Genomic DNA, 19,916 nt, shown 5'->3' on the forward strand with positions numbered 1-19,916 from the left:
CATGCGACAGTGTCTTGGCAGAACAAGCAATGTCCACTAGCACGATGACTGCATGGCTCCCGCTTGATCCTTGACCAGCACGCAGCATTCCGAAGTAGGCAGCAGCATACAGCGAGGTTTGATGCCTGACTCGCTATTCTGCTATTGGCAGTGTCCTACATAGAGCACTGACGTCATTCTTACACGATCGTTATTGTCTATCCTTCTGGTGCTTCAAGTCATACAAAGCAGGCGGGACTCGAGCTCCCATATCTCCTCATTAACCCGATACTCTGTACAGCTTTACTGCATCTTGGAAGCTATTCACAGAATTCGAAGATCGCAATAGCGTCCAAGATGGCACCCAAGACAGCCCTCCTTGTCGTTGACATGCAACGCTTCTTCGAGTCAATGACCACCACAGCAGTACCCAACATCAAGAAGCTCATCACACAATTCCAGTCCTCATCATCACCCATCATATTCACACAGCACGGCCACTCGAAAGAGGAACTCACCGCCAACCCATCGCCCAACCAATTAGTTCGCAAGTGGGGTCCTGGTGGAAGCATAGCGTACGGCTCAGATGAATGGCAATTCCAGACCGAGATCAAGAAGTACGTCGATGGCTCAAAATCTGGTGCTGGCGCAACTGGGTGGCCGAAGGTAGTGGCGAAGAATACCTACGATGCATTCATCAACACGAATCTGCAGGAGGTCTTGACTGAGGCGAAGACCGAGAGGGTCGTGGTATGTGGCGTTATGACTGACTGTTGCTGTGACACTACGGCGCGGGCTGCTTTCAATCGTGGTTTCGAGACTTGGTTGGTCAGTGATGCTTGCGGCAGTGCGAATAAGACGCAGCACCAGGCCGGGTTGAAGGGATTTGGGTTCGCTTTTGGGGAGGTGTTGACTGCTGACGAGGCCGTTGCAGCGCTGAAGAGGGGCGAATGATGTTCACAACTCAAGACGAAGCTTCGACTTATCGCTCGTTAAAGGTGGAAACATTTCATTTCGTCAATTGCAAGGTGGCCAAGTGTATTTTCTCACGGCTCTAAGGTTGCAGGAGAGGGAAGGGTGCCTTCCTGAAGCCGTTCTTGCGCGACTTCCCCCTACCGAAAGATAACCAGTCGGTCACTCTTGCGATGCTATACTTCAACCGTCATGAGAGTGACTGCCATCTGTTACTTATGGTGGTATATGTGTTCGACAGTTATCAAGCTTTGGTCTCTGGTATCAAGGCTTTCATCAGCATTTAGGTCAAGAATATTTGGTAATCCAACAATTTCATCGATACTCAGGAGCATCAAATAACTAATATGGACAAGACGATCATTGCAGAAGCCCAGGGCACAGTGCAGCATGGTAAGTTGCTTGCCGCCTTGATGAACTAAGCATCACTGACGTCCACCAGAAATCAAAAAGTCTACATGCACGGTCCCTGATTGTCTCTCACATCCGAATTATGATCTGAGCAGTACGACACATAGTAAGGCCTTGTTGTTGGGTGGTGTCCGGCGAACTGACACCGCTACAGATCGTCATGCGTGGGCTACTCACAATCAAGCACAGCGAAGTCCATCAATCACGTTACCCTCCCCAAGCGAGCATCTACCACCGGCTGATAGACAATTCATACTGGCAACCTACGGACCGTCAAATGCTGTCGTTTCACCAAAGGGACTGGCCTCAGGGGCACCCCAAGCAAGAAAACTCTACTGGAACCGGATTATGGAAATAGTACGATGCTGTGGTGGCATACCTGAACATCTCCACTATGCCGCTGAGTTGAAAGCAGTCCGGGAGCGTGCCCACAAGACAGCAAACGATTTGCTTGGGTACTTAACTATGCAAGGTATGCACGAGCTGAGCCCCGAGATGCTCAGAATCTACGCCGAAGCGTGCGAATATGCACTTTCACGCTTGGTCCAGCAAGAGAATGATATCCGTGGTCCGGAGGAGTCTGTCTTGCCCGAGGCAGTTTCTGTATGTGTTGGAATTTCGGCGTTGCATTGTGGTATCAGGAGCGTACATGAGGTTTTGATGCTGGACGACAGCGGCAAGAAAGAGGGTCCTGCCGAGAAATGATGAAGGGTGTTGGGTCGTTGGCTATATGCTTGATGAGACACGTACGAACGTGCTCACTGGAGAGAATGGATTGTGAGATTTGCGAAGGCTGCGCGGATTTCTGTTGGGAAGATAAGCACCATTGATAGCTAACTTAGCAGTCCATTGGATCCATTGACTTCATGGCAAAATCCCCTTTCGGGCCATCCGGGCTAACCTTACTACCGCAGGTGATGCCTGCATAGCGCTGGTCATGCTATCATCTCATGACAGGTTTTGTCTTGCACTTGACGAACCACACTGTTTAGCATCGAGTTGACAACTTATGCGCAATCCACAGAACAAGGCGGTGGTTGCGACTAACTCTCGCCCATCACTCGTGGAAGGCAGGCATGATTCGCGCTGAGGGACGGTCTTTTGCGATCGAGGCAGGCACGCGTCGGATTCGCTCACGGTGCCTTCCGTGGCAATTGGCAGATGCTCTCAGGTAGCGCCTCTCAAAGCCATCAAGCCCAATACCTGTACCTCGACCTCACTCCTCTCGTCCTTCGTACCGTGCATATCTCCATTCACTGCCTTCAGGCCTTTAGCCGGCTGCGGCCTAGCAATCTTGTAATTCTTCCTCACCTTGTCCAGGGCACAGACATCCCTAAGCCACGCATCGCTGAAATCGACATTTGTACCTTCCACAGAACCATTCAGATGCGCCTCAATGCCGCTCTTGGTCATGTTCTGGTTCCCCTCTTCAACTGCCGAGTCCCCGACTTTTACCACGACGATATCCTTGGAATCATCACTAATTCCAAATCTCCTGAACGCATCACCAATGTTGTTGTTAGAGCTCAGACAGAACACTATCTCAGATTGGACGTTGTTTGACTTCAGTCGGTCATGAATGTAGTCGTTACAGGCTCTGAAGCAAGCTGTCAGCAGATGCCCACGTGAGAGAATCGTACTGGCGTCGATGAAGGCATAGTTGAAGGTTTGGTTTCCTGCCAACAGTTGCTGGCGAAGGTAGGCAGCGTTCTTCACATTTGTGTAGCTTGCCACGTACACTGCCAGTTCAGGTGGCAAGTGCGACAGATGGAGTTTTTCCACCATCATGCCTTCTTGGATTGCGACGATGAGGCTTCTGCTTGATGGTCAGCAGACGTGAGGAAAGATACGATCAGGTCTTGGCAGTACTTTCTCGAAACTCGGATTTACTAACCGAGGCGGGCTAAACTCCATTCTGCGTCATTGGCCTTGCGGCGGCAACATCATCTACGACAGCTCATATCGCCTGCTGTCTCTCTTCTCTTCTTCCATCCATCAATATTATCATTGTTGCGATCACCAGAATGTCGTTCCTCGCGAGGCGGCCGCTCGCGGTCAGTCAACAAGTCTTCAAGCAATTCTCGAAACCATCATCAGTAATCCGCGCCTTCCACTCATCACAACCTCAGTACAAAGCGAGCCCGAATCCTCTACAAAGCGCATCCTCTGCGTGCACAAAATCGCGCCTCACTTTTCAGAATGCCTTCAAGCGAAACTACCAGCAACCGGCCTACACCCCGACAGGCCAGGGTAACCTGACCCAACGACTACTTTATGGCGCAGCTCTTGTGGGCGGTACAGCCCTTGCAGTCAACATTGTCTTCAACCGCGAAACTCGTGGTGAGACGATGCCTGAGTACGAAAGAGCCTACCTCAACGATACCTTTATGCACACCGGCCTCGGCATTGGAATCATTGCAGTTGCAGCCCGGACACTTCATATGTCGGGATGGTCCTACAGACTGATGAGCTTCAACCCATGGGTCGTCATTGGTGTCTCCCTCGCAGCGTCTCTTGGCACAATGTACGGCACCTTCCGTACGCATCCCGATAACTACGTCCAGAAATATGCTCTGTGGGCCGGCTTCAACCTGGCACAGGCAGCTGTTCTTAGTCCGTTGATGTTCATGAGCCCTGCTATCCTTGCAAGAGCTGGTCTATACACTGTTGGAATGATGGGCTCAATCGCATTTGTCGGAGCTACGGCTAAGCAGGAGAAATACCTCTACCTGGGTGGTCCATTGCTGGCTGGTGTCTGCGTTGTTGCTCTTACTGGTTTCGCGCCTCTTGTTCTCCCAGCTACGGCTGTCCGAACCCTGGCCTGGTCGGAGAACATCTGGCTGTACGGTGGCTTGGCTGTCTTCGGCGGTTTCACACTCTATGATGTGCAGAAGATCCTGCACCATGCACGAATGGCTGAGAGGGGATTGGTAAGGAAGGATGTGGTCAACGAAAGCGTCAGTCTCGAGCTTGACTTCATCAACATCTTCATTAGGATGGTGCAGATTTTGGGAATGAGAAATCAGAACAGGAGATAGATTGCGGCTTGTCGAAGGGAGAACGATGTAAGTAGATCAGCGTACACGCGAACAAGGAGCAAACTGCTATGATATTATGTACTTACTCTGGGCATTCCATGTAGTATCAACGCAACAGAAGAAGATAAATCAATTACTTCGCTCAATTCCAGGCCCTGTTCGTCGGCGTGACGTCCTTCACCCAATTTCTGTCTGCTTCGCACGAAGATTTTTGCACGCCGTTATCGAGGCCACTGCGGAGTTGCTAGAGCGGCCCCAGTTACACAGCTGGCGCAAGGATCCCCAATACCGTACGGAATCCCGCCGGCACTTTTGGCGAAATGCATGTCGCCAAGACTCTGAACGGAATTCCGTATAAGTAGCATGGACAAGTCCCTGGCCATTCCAGAAAGAACGCCACGAGCTCTCTGAGAAGTGCCAATGATCACGACACTTCGTCCCAAACTGCTCCAAGGTTCCGGCGTAATGCGCCGTACAGAGGTTCATAACGAAGAAGAAGCCATCCTTCGATCTAGTCACCATCGAGCCGACGCTCGTTTCTGGGCATTCATGAGCGGAGCTGGTGGCCGAGCAGGTATGACCCTGAGTCCACATACGTACTTATCTCCGAGACCCCTCCCGGTGTGAGGGTACGCTAGCTATGCTACATAACATTGTTGATGGAGAGCTGGTCTTGTTTGCCGGACACATCCCTTTCAACAGCGGCCTGTTGATGGGTCCGCACCGAATCTTGTCGTGGCTTGGAGGGGCGCGACGCGCAAGTTGACTGCGCCCAAGTCTATTGCTGCAATAGGCAGAAACTTGATTGCAAGGTAAAGCCTAGTGTCCCAGATTCGCACGCCTACCTACAAGCAACCCCAACACTATTTACCCGCAAGTTGTGGAGATTTACATACAAAAGGCACAGCACCGGCTCCGAAAGCATGGCGGTCTTCAGGGAACCAGCACATCTTTACAAACAGCAGAGATGAACGCAACCACAGCGAACTATACTGCCGAACTGGCAAGCTTCGCCGCCAACGCCACTCTCTCCGCCATTCCCACAAGCTTTCTGGCTCTTCTATCAATCTACATGCTCGATAACTTCGCCGTCATGCTTACTGGTTCTGTCCAACCAATCTACCGATCAGCCGTCGAAATGGTCCATTGGACTTACGGCAACGACAGCAGTCAGGCTTACTCTGCCATCGATGGTACTACTACCTCGCTCTCCGGACAGATGCTCCTAATGGGCTTCGCCGCAGGAGACTTCGAATACAACCATATCATCGAGGCCGCGCACCCCTCTTCGACTGTGTTCCCAGCCCTCCTTAGCGTCGCCGCCGCATATCACAAGACTGGCGAAGAACTTCTTACCGCGATGGCTGTCGGATATGAGTTCGCTACACGGATCGGCGCTGCTACCACACTCGAAGTTGAATACGTCAAAGGCTTCCACGCTATTGGTATCAACGGGTACTTGGCAACAGCTGCTGCAGTAGGTAATCTACTAGGATATGACACCGACACAATCGCATCCGCAATGGGCATCGCAGCCTCTAGTGCAAGTGGTCTCCAGGCGTACACCACCAATGGCGCCATGACACGACGCCTCCATCCAGCCCGCGCAGGTCAACTTGGTGCCGAAGCTGCCCTGATGGCGCATGCCGGCATCGTTGGCCCGCCAGATGTCATCGAGAATCCTCAGGGTTACCTTCACGCGTTTTCTCCAGAGCCTCTGACAGACTTACTCACCGAGGGTCTTGGTACAGACTGGACAAGCGCGGATATGGTTCTCAAGTTATATCCCGTTCACGCGTGGGCACAGGGCTTCGTGTATGCCATTAACAACTATCGCAGCCAGACGAATCAGACGTGGAATGCGGATGATATCAGTAACGTCACTATATATGGGGGTCCATTCGTTCTGGATCCAGTCACTTGGATCCCTAACCCGCCATCGTTCGCCATAGCACAGTACAGCGTGCCCTTTGCCATCGCTGCAGCACTGACGACTGACTTGCGTGATCTTCTGGTCATGAATGATGCGCTCGCTTCGGATCCCAAGATATCGTCTATTGCTGCTGGGATGAGTCAAATCCAGATCTCGGATGTTGATGATTATCCGTGGGGGTATATGACGTTGGAGATTGGTGAGGAGGAGCTGAATATTACGGTTGAGGAATACCCTGGGCTTCCTGGGGCGGAGGGGTATAGGGAGGCTGCGGAGGATAAGTTTGCGGGCGTTACTGAGTCTTTAGGGGTGGCTGGGGCGGGAAATGTTATGAAGGAGATGATCATGAAGGTTAGGGATTTGGAGGATGTGTCTTTGTTGGTGGATGAGATGGTTGGGGTTGGGAAGATGGCTGTTGCGTACTTTGCGGCGAGGCGGTAGGTCGTGTCAGTCGGTGGGGGTCAGGGGTGAACGCAGATACAGTACGCGCGGGAATTCGCGGTATAGCTCTTTGGGCAGGGAACAGATTGGGGGCATGTCGATGAAAAAGTAAATAGGAGGGACTGGTTGCACATTATGCTGAGCTGCGTGAATTGGTGGCTGGACTCCCAGTAAGTACAAACTGACCGCCTCAGATGGAATGCAGGGACACGCCAGTGCCTTAAAAGAAGCGATCACGAGAGGAGCATAACAACCATATCGAGCTCGATTCAGGGCCTACAGCACGTTCATCATGCCTTTCACGTGCTATCTTGGCAGCACGCCTATCTTCATCGATTGTGCGTCCGTTACCCATCCTCAGTCAGCTAATTTCCCACCGGAGCTGGGTCGTAATGTCGTTGCAGAGTATCTTATCTTCATGCCTGCAACACATGACGGTAATGCTCCGAGCCAAGAACGGGCACCCCGCCTTGACCGAATTGGCTTTCTCTTGGGCGAAGCTTCCGAGCGCCACCGGACCGCACCTTCCCCATTAGTGCTAGAACTTCGTGCCTATCAACGATGCTTGTCGTCCTCTTCTCACCTTCCACTGGTCGTAAGTCCTCGGTAACATCATCGCACAGACGTTGTCGCTGAACTCCTTCTAGAGAGCTGATATGCTTTCGCGTGGCACGAACTCAGTACGGATAGTCGGGATGATCTGCGAACCGCAGGTTCTGCTACAAGTACCGGCAGCTGATAACCACACGACAGTCCTTCCGACGTGATTTATAGTTTCTGCCTCAATGCCAAATGTGCTGATACTCATCTGCTCTCCCCATTGAAGCTAAGAGGACTTCCTACACCATCGACGACAATCTAGAAAGTGTCCTTCCACTGCAGGGCATCTGCTCACAATGGCGACCTCAGATCCCGAGAAGCTCATAATTAATGGCCGCGAGGTCAGTCCTCCACCAACCTTCACCACGGAACGCAAGACGTCCGCCGATGTCGAAAAGGTCATTGCGCATTCCCACGATGCCGACGAAGCAATGAAAGCATTCACCACCGGCGAGATCATAGAAGTCGACGAAGCTACCAACAAGCGTCTGCTGAGAACTATCGACTTGCATTTGATGCCAATCATGTGCCTGGTGTATGGCATCAACTATCTCGACAAAACGACAATCTCGTACGCCTCGATCATGGGATTGAAGACAGACCTGAACCTCCAGGGCGATGACTACCAGTGGCTAGGAAGCATGTTGGTATTGCCTTTTACTCTCTCAACGATTCGCTAATGTCTTTCAGGTTCTACTTCGGCTACCTCGCATGGGAGTACCCGACCAGTCGTCTCCTGCAAAGGCTGCCGCTCGCGAAATACAGCGCATTCAACGTTGTCATGTGGGGAACTACACTTGCGTTGTTCGCCACTGTGAGCAACTTCTCCGGTGCTGTTGCAGTGCGGTTCTTCCTCGGTGTGTTTGAGTCAGCCGTCACGCCTGGCTTCGCGCTATTCACGAGTCAATGGTATACCAAGGCTGAGCAAGGGGCACGAACAGGCATCTGGTTCAGCTTCAACGGCTTCGGGCAGATACTGGGTGGCCTCGTGGCGTATGGGATTGCAGTTGGAGCCAGGAAGAACGGCGTCTCCATTGCGCCGTGGAAGATCGTGTTCCTAGTTTTCGGGTTGTTGACCGCTTGTTTGGGGCTGCTGTTCTTTTGGATTATGCCTGATAATCAGCTGAACGCGAGATGGCTGAGTAAGAGTGACCGAGTCCTCGCTGTTGCGAGAGTGAGGGGGAATCAGCAGGGTATTGGCAACAAGCACTTTAAGAGGTATCAGCTTATGGAGGCGCTGACTGACCCCCTGACGTGGGCGTTTGTCTTCTACGCATTGGTGGCGGATATTCCGAATGGTGGTATCTCGAATTTCTTCTCGCAGCTGATTGTGTCGTTTGGGTACACGCCTGAGGAGAGTTTGCTGTATGGGACTCCTGGGGGTGCGGTCGAAGTGGTGGCTTTGATCTTCTCTGGGTGGCTTGGCGACCGCCTGAGAAGGAGATTGCTGGTGAGTATCGGTGGTATCACGCTGGCACTCCTCGGTATGATCCTCATCGTTGCCCTTCCGCTCAGCAACAGCTCTGGCCGGTTGGCTGGGTACTACCTCACGCAAGCGAGTCCGACACCGTTCGTTGCGCTCCTCAGCTTGATCAGCACGAATGTGGCAGGTTACACCAAGAAAACGACCGTTGCAGCCATGTACCTGATTGCTTACTGTAAGTTCATCCCTAACTGCTCCACCCGATCTCACGTCGCAGTTCAAGCTAGCTGGCTCACCAAACATCTACTAACACTCGCCAGGCGCCGGCAACATAATCGGCCCCCAGACCTTCCGCCCAAAAGACGCACCCCGCTACGTCCCCGGCGAAATCACAATCATCGTCTGCTATGGACTGTGCATCCTCGACGTCATCTTCATTCACTTTTGGTGTGTGCGACAGAATAAGATTAAGGCGGCGAAGAGGCAGGAGCCGGGGTATGTCAAGTTGGAGAATCAGGAGTGGCTTGATTTGACGGATCGGGAGAATTTGGAGTTTGTGTATGAGTTGTAAGTTGTGGGTGAGGACGTGAGAGGGAGGAATGGGATCGAGTGGAGAGTGGAAAGAGGAGATGGATTATGTAGCGCAGATCATGTGAAGACCAGTACGGAGACATGTATGATGGATGTTCTTGTTGTTGGTCGTGTATCTGAGACTTGTATCCAGCTGGTGCTTTTCCGAAAATGCCTTTCGGAATATGTTTGCATGCAGCAATCTGTTCCAGAGTTGTATTAGAGGCGATGTGCCTAGACCAGAGCTATCGCCAGTTGTCTTATGCTATCAACTATGGTTTGAGATAATGGTTGCTGTTTGCAACACGGGCCGACTGTATACGACGCCAACGAGCTAAGTCTCAACCTCAGACGACAAGATCAGCATCCCGATTTATCTTGCACCTCACTCTCCAATCACAAAAGCTGTATGCACGGTCACGCCAGCGGCGCTTCTCACCTCGACCGTTATGCCGCTGCTTCGGTCGTCGACAATCGTTCTCACGTTGCTCAGGGACGATCTCGCTTTGTCTACCTTGTCTTGGGGACGTTGCCTGCTCGTCCTCAGCGCCATAATCTCGTTATTCATGTCCATAATCTGGTCATTCATGTCCATAATCTGGTCATTCATGTCCATAATCTTGTCATTCGTGTCCCTAATCTTGTCATTCATGTCCCTAATCTCGTTAACCAGGCGATCCTTGTCAGCCTTGAGGTCGCCGACTTCGTTCTGCGGGTTGTTGATCTAGTCGCCTTGATCCTAGATGAAAGTCTCAAGGGTAGCGATCTCGTCCTTCAAGTCGTTAGTTTTTTCGTCACGATGCTAGAGATCAGCGGATAGTTCTTCCTCTCAGGCTCGGAGGTAGAGCTAGCCTTGCTAGCAGTCTTTCAATGCATCGATCTCATCAGTCAGTCTACGCACTTCTTACTCCATGTCTACCTTCTCTTGTTTCAAGACCACGTTTTCGGCTTCCCTTCTCATCGCCATCGGTCGCAAGAGAGCAGCAAGTTGAACATCGGTCTCTGCTCGTTTCTGCGTGGATACGTTCTCCTCCTTCAAGGCAGCGAGTTCTTTCTCGTGACTTGTGACTTTGTCCTCGAGTTCCTTCTTGTCTTGCTTGAGGTTGGATACTTGCAAAGTCAACTTTCGGACCTTGTTGTGCTCTTTGCGCAGGCCATCGGTCAGAGCGTTAATGTATTTTTGTGATTTGATGTTCTCTGCTTTCTCCTCCTTATACTTCTCGACCAGCGTAGGGATATCTGGGATGACATCAGATGGGCCCTTGCGTAGTGTGTCAAGCTCCTCGAGGAGAGCGTGTTCTTCAGCCTTCTTGGCCAGATCTTGAGATTCGATCGTCTGCTGAGCTTCGTCGCGCTCGGCCTTGGCACTGTTAAGTTCGGTTTGAAGGGTAGCGTTGAGTTTTGTCATGCGAGCTAGCTCTTGTGTGAGGTCTGGCTGCTGTGCGATTGGCGACGAAGACCGGGAAGTCGCTGTGAGTGGTGGAGTGTAGATCACCTCAGAGTCAGAGATGATACTGAAGCCATCGTCCGATTCTGTATCAGAAGATGGTGGCTCGACGTGGGCGTTCGGTTGGCTGCCTCGAAGGACTTCCAGAGAATGAGTTAAGCATCGACCTTGGGCACTGCAAGCCATTGCGACGGTTTAGGTAGGTGTCGTAGGACCTGCCGTAGGGTAGAGATCAATATTGTTTGTGTGATGTCCAATGCCCTGGGAATGATTGTATTTCAGGTCGTGATCAAGGAACAGCTAGACGATTTGAACTGTCGAGTTGACCAAGGATGACATGGAGGGATTGATAGAAGAGCAGAAGGAAAACGGCCATTTATATCGTCCCAAACCTTATAGTAAGTGACAGGGTCTTGGATTTCGTGTAGTAAAGTTGGAACATATACTCACAGTGTCGAATCGACATCAGAACTTTTGGCTCATATGGAAAACAAGTCGTGACTTGCACTACGTCCGCGTGTGTGATCGCACATGTCTGTCCTCGTATGCGCTAGGGGGGCTATAGATATACTACTTACATAGGGCGCGCGTCACAGATGGCTGTACGATGCCGTCGGTCTAGGGCCATCACGAGAGTATCGAAGCCGCCGTAATTGGCGCCGTGCCTGATCAAGCACTCCCTTTGGTCAGCATTTCATGAGAGGATTGGAGATGTGTTGGCTGTCACGCAGTGAAAGAAGTGAAGTCTGGTGCTCGCGGTTCAAAAATTGTGACGTGACGCTTCTTCGGGCGTACGTGAGGTGAGCCTATCAACGAAATCGATAATCACTCCTCTCATGGAGAATGGTGTAAGAAGCTGCGATCGATCCAAGGAACAAATGAAATGGGTTTCCAAAAACATCAGCAAGCACAAACGGACTGAAAACAAACAGAGCAAATTGATGCCAAGCTACGAAGTACTGGTCTGAATGTGCAACCGTACTATTTAGCATTGGTTCGACAGGGGCTTACTAATGCCGAGTTAACTACCATTAGTGGTACCATCAAACGCTGAGCTACGTTATGTTCGAGGTGAATCGCAAGGAAGGATGACAAAATACATTTGTCGCGTGATGAGCAACGATTGTATATCTAGACGGACGACATTATCTCTTCGTCTTCGTGTGTGTTTTATGATATCGTGAAGAACCGTGGTTCACAGAAAGAGCCCTCCAAGAACGCCCTAACCAAAGCGAATACATGTCCAATGCATGTCGAGATGGGCTGTCTCCCACAGTTTGTGACCGCTTGCCTAGCTTGCCATACCCAACATCATGACTATCTGCTTGACCATGCTGTGTTCATAACTGCAATCAGAAGATCCGCCCTTGCATCACTATACACAACTATCGACCACCCACGTTCTTGGCTGCTCGAGCAATATCCCGCTGCTTCTTGAGGCGTCGTCCTCGCCATCGGGCGTTGTGTAATTTCTCTTTGGTTTCGTCGACATTCCCCTCTCGATTTGCAAGCTGGGCCTTAAGGTCCTCAATGCTGTCTCTGAGCCCCTCAATCTCATCATTCAGATCCTGGACCTGGTTCTCAAGATCGTCCTTGTCGGCTTCGAGCGTAGAGATCTCGTTGTGAAGGTCGTCAAGCTGCTCGTCTCGCTCCTCAATATCACATTCTAGCTCTTCTTCCCGGAGTCGGAGAACCTTGTTGTCGTATTTGAGCTCATCGATTTCAACAGCTTGACCAGTAACCTTTTCTAGGAGTTTCGTCTCTGATTTCTGGGTGACTGTTACCTCATTCGTCGTGGCATGAAGTTTCCTCTCCAGGTCCTCGATCTTCTGGGCTTGATTTGCAGTCTCCTCGCCGCGCAAGCGGGCTAGAGCCCCCAAGGATTCGACCTCCTCCCGAAGCCCTTCGATGGTTTGACAAGAAGCTCGAAGCTTGCCATTGACGTCATCATCAGTGTTCTCGATGTACAAGGCTTTACTTCTGAATTGTGCAGCCTCTTCCTTGGCGAGCTCAAGTGCCTGGGCCTGAGCAGCGATTGTGTCCTCGAGGACCTTCTTGTCGTGCTCCAGTGCTCGGATCTTGTCGAAGGCTTCGCTTCGGTTTTTTCTTGTCAACTTGCCTAGATTCAGGGCGACACTCTCTGCAATGTCTACACGTTGCTGACCGAGCTGGTATCGGCTAATAAGGGTTGGGATATCAGTGATCTCTTTCTCTCCATCTTTGGTTAGAGCCTTGAGCTGCTCGCGGATAGAGTCTTGTGTGGCCTGGTCGGCGGCTTGCTGTTCTGCAAGTGCTTCGAGGGCTCGATCTCGTTCGGCCTCAATATTGGTGATCTCAAGACGTTCAATCGCGGGAGTTGGTGCTGTTGGAGTGATTTCTTGCGTGACAATGGATGATGCGGACAAAACGGTGGCTGGGACATCGGCGGCTTGAGGCTCGAGAAGCTCCGAACCAGAGATGACACTGAACCCGTCATCTGAGGATGCTACTGAGCTGGGTGATGAGACTGACTGCTCGGGCAGATCGGTGGGTGCCATGACTGGTGATGAAGGAGTGGAGAATTCAGAGTGGCTGCCGTCCATCATGCCCAGAACGTGATGAACTAGGGAAGGATTTGTTCGTAGAGGTTGACGCCCTTCGTAATCGAATGCGCTCGAAGGGTGATCGGCTTTCTGGTTGGAAGATTGAAAGACGATTCAAGATATGGAGTAACAGAACGATCAAAAAGTTGCATGGAATGGAAAGCACAAGTTCAAAAGAATCTGGTCCGTTTATGTAGGACCGACGGGCATAGGAAGTGACGGTAGCGTGCCTTACCTGTAGTGAAAAGCACTAGAATGTGTTGATTCGATTTCACAGCTTCGCTGTTTAGGATACTACCCTACCATTCTTGACTTGCACTTCGTGACCCTGTCCACGTGTTTGGTCGTACGTGGCTGTACTTACACACGGCCCTCACTGTGTATGCATATAACTTTCACCGGAGCTGAGCGATATCAAAGCCGATAGCATATCGCCAGTGTCATATTGCTGCAGCAAGACTCACGATATGGTGACTGATGTTATGCTTGATTGGGTACTGGTGAGGGTTGCCCTTCGTGCCGTATCCCGGATGTCTGGCTATTCGTTTTGCTATTGATTGCTTTGGATCGTTGAAGCAGCTCAAGGAGAGATCATCACACCATGAGGAGAGTGAAGCTGCCACTCTCGAAGTGCCATCATGATGACACGGTATTCAATGTGCACCTACAAACCCCGTTGAAGATGTCTTCTGGCTCGTTTGACATGAGACTCGGTTGTGGTAGTTGTGCTGAATCGATACTCTTAGAGGCTGGCATCAAGGAAGTGGACAGTGAAGATGTCACAAGTCCACTCAGGCTAAGAACAAACGAAGCTGAATTGATGCCAGCCTGCGGAGGACCGGTGTGAATGTGCAACCGTACTCTGCCATATCGCATCGGTTCGATCGGAGCTTACTAATGCCGGCCCTGCGTGGTACATCCGTTGTGATAGGTCAGGATCCCCCAACTGGACGCCGCTGATGCGGTCAACCGGTTAGGGTACTTCCAGGCGTCTCAGGTGTGATCTGAGCCCGGGCGTGGGTGCCATGTGAGCTGCTTTCGTCACCTCCACTTCGTCGTCTAGAGTTCCAGACAATCTGCAGTCAGACTGTTCATTCAGCATTGATCAGTATCCTGGTGATACCCTCGTCACTGCGACAACCTCAACATGACAGATCTCTGATATATCCCGATACCTTTGACGATTTTACGAGCGAGTTCCTTGTTATTGTGCTTGAGGAAGCTGCGACGGACATCCGCCCCACTCACCCGGATTGAGTCGGCAGTTGCGACGACGAGGTCTCACCCTTCGTCGGCCCTCAGCGATACCTCTACAACTTTCCACCATTTGACAGACTATTGAGCGATGCGATTCGCAAGAATACCTGGACGATTTCCTGTGCATTCGACGCTTGCCACATCTACCCGAAGTACACCGACCTCATTACAACAACATGCCTCGACGCCAACTTTCGGCCACGGACACCGTGAATTCACCTCATACAATGGCTCACCTACATCAATAGTTATCAATATCAGCGATGGCGGCTCTACAGGAAGAGGCATTCTTATTGGTCTGCTGTCCGCCTTTGGCTCGGCGGGTATTGCTGTACTTGTCCTTGCCATCTTCTTCTTCTTCAAATACACGTCCCGTGGCCGGATCATACTGGACAGGATAGGACGACCGGGTGAATTCGATGATGAACAAGCATTTGCCCGGGAAGAGGCAGAAGCCTTGGAGAGTATGGACGACCTGCAACGGACGGAATATATGCGAGCAAAAGGTATGAATGCACATAGGTCATGGCAGAACATTGCTAACAGTCACTAGCATTTATCCAGGTCAACCCTCCCGAGACTGTATCCACAGATATATCGTTATCACAATTCCTAGCCATACAAGAGAAGGGTGTCTCCGCATGGGAGTTCGAGCCGGAACTGGAGATCGCCAATTGCTTTGTCGAGGCGAGGACTGAGATCGAGTTCTTCGACTCAGAATGCAGTGTTCAGAGCAACTTGCCTATACCGAAGCAGAATGAAGTCTACTATTGGGAAGCAAAAATATATGATAAGCCAGAGTCCAGCACCATCAGCATTGGCCTGACAACAAAGCCATATCCTCTCTTCAGGCTACCAGGTGAGTTCCTGTCACAGACATTATTTAGAATCTCTTGCTTACTGTGCCCAGGTTACCACAAAACGTCCCTAGCATATCTTTCGGACGGCCAACGGCGTTACAATCAACCCTTTAGCGGCACTTCCTATGCTCCGGAATACGTGCAGGGCGATGTGATAGGCGTTGGTTATCGACCACGAACGGGCAGCGTCTTCTTTACCAGGAATGGGAAGAAATTGGATGAAGTCGCCCACAATTTGAAATCGCAAAATTTCTTTCCAACCGTTGGTGCAAACGGCCCATGCACTGTTCACGTCAACTTTGGCCAAATGGGCTTCGTTTTCATCGAAGCCAACGTCAAGAAATGGGGCTTGGCTCCCATGACTGGCAGTCTGGCACCACCGCCTCCGTATGGTAGCGAGCAGGGAAGCATTCTGCTTGAGGCTGGTCGTGATGGCGTGCGTCAACCAGAATATCAACCCGGTCACTCACGGACCAGAAGTGGCCTGGCAAGGCTAGGGCTACCTTCGGGCAATCCAGGTCCTGTAAGAACGCCAACTGAAATATCGCTTGCGCATCTTGCTCATGTATCGTCGCAGGACTTGAGTCAGGATGATGCAAACATGGGGGATGTTCAACACCAGCCGGTTGAGAACACTCCCGCCGGACAGCAGATCGTTCCGCCGCCAGAATACACAAGCCCAGAAGGCAGTCCTCGGAGCAGCACGGATGATGCTCAGAGGATGATGCTTGTACAACGTCCAAACGAGGATCAGCCGCCGATACCGACGTACGATCAGTCGGTTGGTGGTTCGAGTTCCCGCTCATGAGATACCCAGATACCCAACTTTAACGAAGCTATTTTCCATGTTCATACTGCATTTAGCCAGCGAACTCCCACGCGATCGAGCGTTCTAATCAATAAACCCAACATTCCATGAACTGCAAGTCATGGTTGTATCCCTGCTTGACGTTGGTTCATGCGTTGCTTGCACAGAGGCTCAAGGTGATTGTAGCATTCAAGGTCTAGACCTTAGGCTTGCCGGTCTGTCTCCACATTGATACAATCGCGAATAGCCCAAATGACGTACGTGTCCCGACCCGCGAAGGAGCTGTCCCCAAACAGATGCCGAGTCGTTTGTGCTTGCCATACCATGAAACGTGCCTGCTGTGCTGGCGGAACAAGAAGTATGCAGACTGAGCTCTCGTTTGAGCTTGGATCACCTTACTCGACATTCTTTGCGATTGCAATGTCTTAGCGGTGTCACGCTGCTCTGGCTATTTGACAGCCAAGGGACAGCACGCGACAGCTCACACGACCCCTAACTCCATGCTCCTGAATCCCTACTACAGCGGTACACGCGCGGTACCTGAAACGAAAGCGATTGAACAATAGATTCTAGGAGTAGCTACCCGAGTCGCTGTAGCAGCAAACAAAGCAGCCGACGCATACAGTGGCCGAGACAAGATCGGGAACCTGCATGATCCGATGCGTGGGGATGGAACATACCGAGATCCTGGTCTCACCCAACGAGTCCATGGGAGAAAGAAAGACGCGTCCTTCCAGGTGATTATACTAGTACGTTGAGATTCCAAAGCGGAGCGCTGCTGCGCGAAATGCTCACATGCCACTGTTTATGCTGACGACATTAATTGCTTAGGGAGCGAACGGCGGTCCTCGAGAAGATACAGTAACCGGACTACTGGTTCGTGCGCCTCAATCAGAATGGAAGAAAGGTTCGATGATAGCCGTCGATGCTGGAACGCACCTTTCCAGCATCGTGCGCATCCTTGCGCAGCAGATGCCGCTATTCTCGAAGGACATACCTCCGAGTGGTTATTCTCATGTCATCGCAGACGGGCCTTTTGCAGGCGTCAAATGCCACAGCTACACTGCGAGAGCTAATGCGCTATACATCTTTAGAGAGCTGATGCACGCATTCCTCATCACGCATCCTCATCTAGACCATCTGTCTGCCATGGGCATCAACACTCCAGCTCTAGAATATGGTAGAGAAGCAAAGACGATCGTTGCTCTGGATTCGACCATCGAGGCAATCAAATCGCATATCTTCAACGACTCAATCTGGCCAAATCTCTCGGATGAAGGCAGTGGTGTAGGTTTCGTGACCTACAGAAGGTTGAAAGAAGGCGGTAATAATCGGTTGGGATCTGGTGATGCTCGTGGTTATGTTCGTGTATGCGATAGTCTCGCTACACTTTGCATGGGCGTCACACACGGCAAATGCAAATCGAAACCGGCCGCTCCTCCACATCACAGAAGTGAATCAACCGGGTGGCCTGATCCTTATACATTTCCTCAAAGGAGGCTCTCCAGGATCTCTGACCACGAGTCTTATTTCGCAGCGGTCCATCCTCAACGACAACATCCCTCGTTCTCGACATCACAGTTCAGTTTTCCACCCGGACCGACAACTCCGGGTTACTCGACTCTACACACTCCCAATCTAAGCGCTATTGATAACGATCATTCATTTGAGCCGGTCCAAAGTTCGGCCTTCTTTATCCTCAATGAGGAAACAAACGCCGAAATACTTGTTTTTGGCGACATTGAGCCTGATGCAGTGAGCTCATCTCCACAGAACTACAAGGTGTGGAAGGTGGCAGCTCCGAAAGTTGCGAATGGTACTCTGAAAGCTATATTCATTGAATGTTCGTACGATGACTCGGTGCGAGACAGTGATCTCTACGGCCATTTGTGTCCGAGGCATTTGATCCAAGAACTGTTGTTCCTCGCTAGGGAAGTCAGCGATTATAAAGCACAGAAGGCTGCTGGCGTGGATACCCCTACACAGGCAAACGAAGTCAAGCGAGCGGCAGAGCAAGCCGGTCCGCCTGACTCCTTGCGAAAACGGAAGAAGCTTAATGGAAGCGGCTCGTCAACATCGGATATGGACCAGCTTGCACGCCTTCCAGACGGATCTGTATCAGCAAGCATGCCTAGTGGATACGTTGGCACTCGGTCATCGTCGAACAAGCGTAAGTCGTCATTTTCGACCTCGTCCATGCCAGGCGACGTTAGTCCGATATCTCTTCGTGCCACGTCACCTTCACGCATACCACAGCTATCCAAGCATGTCCACTTCTCCGGTGCCAAGACAGCCTCCAGTACCGGCTCGCCTCGTTTGTCGGGATCGACCGCCTCTCCATTAGCCGCCACGCAGCAACAGCATTACCCGCCCACGCATCTTGGCATGCATGCCTCGATGAGTGCCCCATCTCTTGACACTTCTGCCAGCACAGTCCAACCGGAAAGGCCACCCGATCCGATGCAAGGCCTGGTTGTCCATATCATACATGTCAAGGATACTTTGATGGATGGGCCAAGTCCTGGAGAGATCATTTTGGCACAGCTCCAAGAGAGTGCGGAAGAGGCCGGATTGGAGTGCGAGTTTGATGTTACGGACGCTGGTCAGAGCATTTGGGTATGATCGTCAATGCCCGTGCATCGAAGAGAAGACTGGCTGGCGGGTGTCGGACTGGTTACTGTAAGGCTTATCAATAGACTTTGCTACACTTACGAAGCCTTTCGGACGTGAATTCCTTGTTCATTCATATTCCTACCTGGCCGTCAAAGACTGAGCGGCACTGCCGAGCTCGTGAACGTTGACTGGTCGATGAACTTTCTCTTCAATGTGTATGCAATTCTTCGCTGCCTTTCCAGCTGCATGGCTTTCGACCACCTGTCACCACCCTCTCTACAACCGACCGTCATTTCGCTGGTCGATGCTGGCTTGCGCAGGTACACACGTATGCGCACATCACCATCTGGACGTTCACCAGATCTGGCCACCGCCTATTCGGCTTCTTGCATGTACACTACAGCTTTCAGGGAACCACCATTCCTTGCTGGGCCATCCACAAGGTCTACACCGACACGTGCTCACTCTGCTACAACAACATTAACGTACAGCTTTGTCCGAATCTAGTTCGCACATGGTAAGGACGTCACAAGAATTGAGTCATTGCACAATGCATACCCTGAACCAGTCCGGGCGATATTGCTCCCAATCCAACGAGTAGCAGTCGACACATACCTATCGCCGTGCCTTGTCAACAATGCCAATCTTGCAACAACGTTGAGTTTTGTGATGATGGATGCGAGACTTCTGCATGAACGCGACTTGCGTTGATGTTGGGCTCCTCACGCGCATGTCGTTTTGATCCGTCCTGCTTGACAAGCTGCAACGTACCTTCTACAAGCCTATCATCGTTCCGGCGTATGCTTGAAATGAACATTTGCCACCGCCCCGTGCCCTGCTCTGCTCCGCCAAATGATTTGGAGCAATCAGCCTGACAGAAGATAAGGTCTATCCCAAGCTCCTCAGATCTTCTCTCCATGTCAACTAGTGAGAAGAAGACGAAGCCAATGCCAACAATTCAGAGCACCAAGAGACAGAGCAA

The 19,916-nt window shown here is 51.4% G+C and overlaps 10 protein-coding genes across 10 annotated transcripts; 7 read left to right on the forward strand and 3 right to left on the reverse strand.

The window, feature by feature from the left end:
- Nucleotides 1-336: 336 nt before the first annotated feature.
- Nucleotides 337-933, forward strand: PMZ80_003046 (uncharacterized protein; the record flags this gene model as incomplete). The annotated part of the gene is made up of 1 exon (XM_064871475.1): nt 337-933. One exon carries the CDS (start codon nt 337-339, stop codon nt 931-933), a length of 597 nt encoding a protein of 198 aa, XP_064733928.1.
- A 365-nt stretch (nt 934-1,298) lies between these two features.
- PMZ80_003047 (uncharacterized protein) lies at nt 1,299-2,067 on the forward strand (the record flags this gene model as incomplete). Its single annotated transcript, XM_064871476.1, has 3 exons — nt 1,299-1,344; nt 1,394-1,468; nt 1,517-2,067. The coding sequence occupies 3 exons, from the start codon at nt 1,299-1,301 to the stop codon at nt 2,065-2,067; spliced, it is 672 nt and encodes a 223-aa protein (XP_064733929.1).
- A 462-nt stretch (nt 2,068-2,529) lies between these two features.
- Nucleotides 2,530-3,147, reverse strand: PMZ80_003048 (uncharacterized protein; the record flags this gene model as incomplete). Its single annotated transcript, XM_064871477.1, has 1 exon — nt 2,530-3,147. One exon carries the CDS (start codon nt 3,145-3,147, stop codon nt 2,530-2,532), a length of 618 nt encoding a protein of 205 aa, XP_064733930.1.
- Nucleotides 3,148-3,386: 239 nt separating this feature from the next.
- PMZ80_003049 (uncharacterized protein) lies at nt 3,387-4,400 on the forward strand (the record flags this gene model as incomplete). The annotated part of the gene is made up of 1 exon (XM_064871478.1): nt 3,387-4,400. One exon carries the CDS (start codon nt 3,387-3,389, stop codon nt 4,398-4,400), a length of 1,014 nt encoding a protein of 337 aa, XP_064733931.1.
- Nucleotides 4,401-5,367: 967 nt separating this feature from the next.
- PMZ80_003050 (uncharacterized protein) lies at nt 5,368-6,774 on the forward strand (the record flags this gene model as incomplete). The annotated part of the gene is made up of 1 exon (XM_064871479.1): nt 5,368-6,774. The coding sequence occupies one exon, from the start codon at nt 5,368-5,370 to the stop codon at nt 6,772-6,774; it is 1,407 nt and encodes a 468-aa protein (XP_064733932.1).
- An 896-nt stretch (nt 6,775-7,670) lies between these two features.
- DAL5 (Allantoate permease) lies at nt 7,671-9,368 on the forward strand (the record flags this gene model as incomplete). Its single annotated transcript, XM_064871480.1, has 3 exons — nt 7,671-8,017; nt 8,065-9,032; nt 9,118-9,368. 3 exons carry the CDS (start codon nt 7,671-7,673, stop codon nt 9,366-9,368), a joined length of 1,566 nt encoding a protein of 521 aa, XP_064733933.1.
- A 903-nt stretch (nt 9,369-10,271) lies between these two features.
- On the reverse strand, nt 10,272-11,000 carry PMZ80_003052 (uncharacterized protein; the record flags this gene model as incomplete). The annotated part of the gene is made up of 1 exon (XM_064871481.1): nt 10,272-11,000. One exon carries the CDS (start codon nt 10,998-11,000, stop codon nt 10,272-10,274), a length of 729 nt encoding a protein of 242 aa, XP_064733934.1.
- A 1,199-nt stretch (nt 11,001-12,199) lies between these two features.
- PMZ80_003053 (uncharacterized protein) lies at nt 12,200-13,351 on the reverse strand (the record flags this gene model as incomplete). Its single annotated transcript, XM_064871482.1, has 1 exon — nt 12,200-13,351. The coding sequence occupies one exon, from the start codon at nt 13,349-13,351 to the stop codon at nt 12,200-12,202; it is 1,152 nt and encodes a 383-aa protein (XP_064733935.1).
- A 1,390-nt stretch (nt 13,352-14,741) lies between these two features.
- On the forward strand, nt 14,742-16,321 carry ssh4 (the record flags this gene model as incomplete). Its single annotated transcript, XM_064871483.1, has 3 exons — nt 14,742-15,159; nt 15,207-15,512; nt 15,564-16,321. The coding sequence occupies 3 exons, from the start codon at nt 14,742-14,744 to the stop codon at nt 16,319-16,321; spliced, it is 1,482 nt and encodes a 493-aa protein (XP_064733936.1).
- A 972-nt stretch (nt 16,322-17,293) lies between these two features.
- PDE1 (3',5'-cyclic-nucleotide phosphodiesterase pde1) lies at nt 17,294-18,943 on the forward strand (the record flags this gene model as incomplete). The annotated part of the gene is made up of 1 exon (XM_064871484.1): nt 17,294-18,943. One exon carries the CDS (start codon nt 17,294-17,296, stop codon nt 18,941-18,943), a length of 1,650 nt encoding a protein of 549 aa, XP_064733937.1.
- Between the last annotated feature and the right edge of the window lie 973 nt (nt 18,944-19,916).

This window comes from Knufia obscura (genome assembly GCF_036327395.1).
Source record: "Knufia obscura strain CCFEE 5817 isolate CBS 148926 chromosome Unknown scaffold_2, whole genome shotgun sequence".
Lineage (NCBI taxonomy): Eukaryota > Fungi > Ascomycota > Eurotiomycetes > Chaetothyriales > Trichomeriaceae > Knufia > Knufia obscura.